Source organism: Osmerus mordax, chromosome 20 (assembly GCF_038355195.1).
Source record: "Osmerus mordax isolate fOsmMor3 chromosome 20, fOsmMor3.pri, whole genome shotgun sequence".
Lineage (NCBI taxonomy): Eukaryota > Metazoa > Chordata > Actinopteri > Osmeriformes > Osmeridae > Osmerus > Osmerus mordax.
In genome coordinates this window covers 7,143,084-7,148,187 of record NC_090069.1, presented here as the reverse complement: position 1 = coordinate 7,148,187, position 5,104 = coordinate 7,143,084, and the positions used below count along the sequence as shown (strand labels likewise).

At 43.9% G+C, this 5,104-nt stretch overlaps 1 protein-coding gene across 1 annotated transcript; it reads left to right on the top strand.

Annotated features, from left to right (window-relative positions):
• Positions 1–3,307: 3,307 nt before the first annotated feature.
• Positions 3,308–4,695, top strand: LOC136964561 (uncharacterized). The gene is made up of 3 exons (XM_067258718.1): positions 3,308–3,869; positions 4,299–4,515; positions 4,635–4,695. Exons 1-3 carry the CDS (start codon positions 3,308–3,310, stop codon positions 4,693–4,695), a joined length of 840 nt encoding a protein of 279 aa, XP_067114819.1.
• Positions 4,696–5,104: the final 409 nt, after the last annotated feature.

Here is a 5,104-nt window from a genome sequence, read left to right as displayed (position 1 = left end):
CCAGTAACGGTAACTTACAACACTCTGTTCCAGCGGCAGTCCGAATGTGACAATGACTAGTACTGCTTAAATAGTGCACGGGTTCCCAAACCTGATTCAAATGAATGGTCATTATCAGGCTGATGGCCATTTGAATTGTACATTTCATATTCTCAGTGCCTTTAGTAGCCTATAGGTAGACCACATATTTAAGTTAAGATGCTCATGTCTTGAGTGTATCATTTGTATTTTAATATAGTACCTGACGGCCATTTGACTTGTACATTTCATATTCTCTGTGCCTTTAGTAGCCTATAGGTAGACCACATATTTAAGTTAAGATGCTTATGTCTTGAATGTAAGATGCTTATGTCTTGAGTGCATCATTTGTATTTTAATATAGTACCTGATGGCCATTTGACTTGTACATTTCATATTCTCAGGTGTGTTGGAGCAGGTGAAACATCTAAAACATTGGAGGACAGGTGGCCCTGAGGATCAAGATTGGGAACTCTCAAATCTCTGAAATGCACTTTGATTTGTAAGGTCACTTCTTCAAGTGGGAATTAAATACACACTCGCACACATGTGTTGTACATGCATACATATCCAAAGGTGCACCATGTAAAAAGTATTTGTATTTTTTGGGGCACTGTGTATTTTAATATAGTATTGAATGCTGAGCTGTAGTCAATGAACCGCATCCTCACATACATATTCCTTTGTCCAGGTGGGAGAGAGCGGTGTGCATGGTCAGGGTGATGGCATTGTCTGTAGACCTGTTGGACCGGTATGCAAACTGCATAGGGTCCAGGGTGGGAAGCAGCGATGAGCAAATTAATGTTTTGACTAGCCGCTCGAAGCACTTCATGATGAGGTCAGTGCTATCGGGCGATAGTCGTTCATGCAGGTGACCTTGGTGTTTTTGGGCACAGGGACGATGGTGGTCGTCTTGAAGCAAGTGGGGAGTTCAGACAGGTTGAGGGAGAGGTTAAAGATGTCTCAGCTAAATATAAAAAGGTTAAAATCAGACTATTATTGTTATTAACAATTGTTATTGTTGATTTATTTGTTGTTACTTTTAGAACATACAATAATAGCATTTATAGGCCTACAATTACTTAAATGTATAGGCATCATTATTTGAATACAAAAAAATGAAGCAGGTCAGGAGTGGTTATAGTGGTTTGATTCAATATTATAGAATTACATGAATAAGAATATTTGGGTTTTAGTATTGTGTGCCGTGTTAGATGGGTCTTGACCTGGTCTGTGTCCCCAGGAGGTATAGATGTACATTCATAGAATGGTCATATTTTAATGGAAAAGTAATGAGTCATAAGACTCTTAGACATTGTATTCATTGAGATTAGCAGATGCTTTTATACAAAGTGACATACAATTGACAGTGACACACATTTAGTGTAATCAAGAAGGATATCGATACACATTTGTACTTTTCTCCAAACTATCATATTCTTACTCAACATATCGATAACACAGGCAAACTGACAACTTCGATTGGGAACTGAGCTGTGAGGAAAGGCTAAAACCAATGACAGCTAGCCTGTCTAGCCAGCCAGTTGCACAGTTTGCTGAAAGCTTTTAAAACTATAGTTACAAAGTAAAAAAAAATGGGTAAAAGTTCTTGGTTAGTTACAACTTTTCATTGACAAAATTGACAACAGATGTTAAAAAAACTTGTCTTTAATCGAAGGATCGCCTCACATGGTCACTTCCGGTCTCACTAGATGATAATACCGGCATGGCATAATGGTGATCTGCTTATCTTCCTAGCTATCCACATGATGGCAGACGCTTGGCGTAGCGGCGTGCATCATTGCAGACGCTTGGCGTAGCGGCGTGCATCATTGCAGACGTTTGGCGTAGCGGCGTGCATCGTTGCAGACGCTTGGCGTAGCGGTGTGCATCGTTGCAGACGCTTGGCATAGCAACGTGCATCATTGCAGACGCTTGGCGTAGCGGCGTCCATGATTGTCGGTTGCTAGCTTTGTTAACATTGCATGGCACTAATCACCCCTCATACCACTCACGCCTGGGACACACTGGCGGCGAAGCGCCTGGACGCGCCGCGCAGCGCCACGATCGGCTAAGACTGAGCAAAAGCTGTTCACACCAGACGCGCATTTCTCCGTGCCGGTCACCAAGCCTTTCAGCTACTCTGAGCTTTCCTTGACATGGTACATAAACATGGCATTGGCTATATCCCAGCATTGATCCTTATCAAGCCTACGTTGTCCTTGTCAAATTGGTGCTGGAGGTCAAACAACTCCCTGTGCTTTTCAACTTCGAGAATTTATTTGATGTCGTCCATCTCCTTGAATTTCTCGCTGACTTTAGAAATCGACTTGGGGGTTCTCTCTTGGTAGGCTATGTCTGCACGTGTGTGTGTGGTGTGCAACGCGTGACAACTCGTTTCTCTCAAGCAAACAAAACAACTAGGGCATGCTAACTCAACAGATCAATCCGGCTATTTTCATTCGTTTTCATTACGGTAACCACATGTAAAGGCCGTTCGTTACCAACATTGTATAATTATAAAGTCTACAACTTTACAAATGTGCACCGTAGTCTACAATTAATGGAGTAAAATCTTAATAACATGTTTTTTTATTCAAATATATCAACTAATATGGTGTATTTCATCATCCTGCAGCCGATTTCGCAAGCGTCTTGCGAAAAAATTCGACCAGCTGCCGAAACGATCGCTTGCGCTCGCAGGCGCTCGAAGAAAAAAGGCGGCGCTTCCAGGTGCGTCGCAGCAGATTGCAGCCAATCGCAGGCAGTGTGTCCCAGGCGTTAGCAACCATAGCTGCACCATCACCGTGGCAACTACAGACACGCACCACTCAGCCTAATTTATACTTATGTCGCCGACACTTTTGAAATGGTCGCCGACGAAAAAAAAAGTGTTGCTCAGGCTGCTGCATATATACTTTGGCAAACAGTCGCCTGTGCTCAAGGTTCGAGTGACGTAACAGAATCATTTTACCGTTAAATTCATAGCTATGGTTACATTGTTAACGCTTTGTAGCCTAGGTGATCGATCGGAGAAAATGGCTGAAGCTAATTTTGAGAGAGAGGGGTTGGAGGAATAATAGAGACCATGTCAGTGGAGGAGGAATTTGATTTATTAGAGGAGGAGGAATTACTAACAGAATTGCTGTTAGCGAGAGAGCAGGGGCACATAAGGGATAGACAATGGTGTGTTTGTCCTTTTAACAGCAGTCAAGAGAGCCAGGGAGAGTATCTGCTCGTAAAGCAGATGAGGGAAATTGACCCAGAAATGCACTTTAGATACTTTAGAATGTCAGCCAGTAGGTTCGACGATTTAGTCCACCGCATCCGTCCCTACATACAGCGTGCCAGCACCCACTCATCACCTGTTACTGTAGCAGAGAGGTTGGCCTTCACACTCCGTATCCTGGCCAGTGGGGGCTCACAACAGAGTGTGGCTGCTAGCTACCGACTTGGGTCGGCCACAGTCTCTAGCATCGTGTCCGAAATTTGCCAGGCCATACACACGGCACTGAAAGATGAGTTCATCCCCTACACTTCCAGAGCTGGGTTCCAGGAAATATCTAGGGATTTCTGGCGGATGTGGGACTTCCCCAATTGCATCGGTTACATTGACGGGAAGCATGTGCAGATCAAAGCCCCTCCATCCGCCGGCAGCGAATATTTCAATTATAAGGGAACGCACTCCGTGGTGTTGATGGCAGTTTGCGATGCCCAGTACCGATTTACTATCCTGGACGTTGGCGCCTACAGGAGGCAGAGCGACGCAGGGATTTTTCAAGCCAGTCGGTTTGGGAACGGGCTTCTCCAGGGGACACTCGATCTTCCTCCGCCAGCCGATCTTCCTGGAAGTACAGTGCCCATCCCACACACCTTTTTGGGAGATACTGCTTTCCCCCTACACGCAAATATGATGCGTCCCTACGGTAAGATTCCTGTTGTTACTCCCCTCACGTTGAAGGCGCACAGCACCTCGTGAGGCTCTTCTGATTGTGCACTGGTAAAACTATCCTGACGGCAACAATTAAATAATTCCCAATAAGTCGCAAGCGGAACGAAAAATTGGTCCCCCCTTATATGGTTTTGGCTAAATAATAGGAAATTACTTGACAGGAAATGTATTACTTATTAATTCAAATGATTATGCTGAACATTTACCTATTTATTTACCCTTAAATCCAAATATGGACTGAAATATTCTCTAATAAATCTCTAAATATGAGAGTTTGACGAAAATCATACAAAGCATTGTGTCTCTTGTCTATTACTTCTATACGCAGGTACCAATCTTGATGAAGGTAGAAAAATTTACAACTACAGGCACTCAAGAGCCAGGAGGGTGATCAAAAACACATTTGGAATCATGTCTGTGCGATGGAGGGTCCTAGGTCGGCCCATCGAGTTCAATCCAAAGAAGGTGGTTGATGTGGTCAATGCCTGTGCGGCTCTCCACAACTACCTGTGTTACACAGACGCTGCGAACTCCTTGGCCACTAGGTATTATTATAAATTCAGGTGTAATAGCAGCAACAGGAATCAAAGATCTTCAAAGTCTAGCCTTGTTATACTTATATAATCCAACTCATCACAACTCATCTCAAACTTTACTGACACAGTGTCAGCAGCTTAGGAGATCCAGCCAGGGGAGAGGAGACGGGTGGTTACCGGGGACAATAACCTCGTGGGTATTGGGCGTCTGTGAAACGCGAGGGCATCCCAAGCTGCCGTTGCCACCAGGGATGACCTCAAGATGTTTTTTCAATCAATACAGGGTCAGGTACCCTGGCAGCTTGACCACGTCAGAAGAGGTCTCCTCAATCCCCACCCACAACAATAACTGCAATAATAAATAATAATATACTTCAATAATAAATAATAATATACATCTCATCAAAATCTTTGATTTATTTTTGGATTGTGAGACTACTCCTCTGTATTTTCCCCTGCTTGCTCGATCTCAAATAGTAGTTTGTGTATTGCAAACTTTGCTTCACTCTTCTTCTGTGGGGGCAGTTTTTGGAGCATGCTGGCCACCATGTTGCCAAAAACACTGTCCTCATTCTCTGCTCTGGCCTGTCTCTCCTCC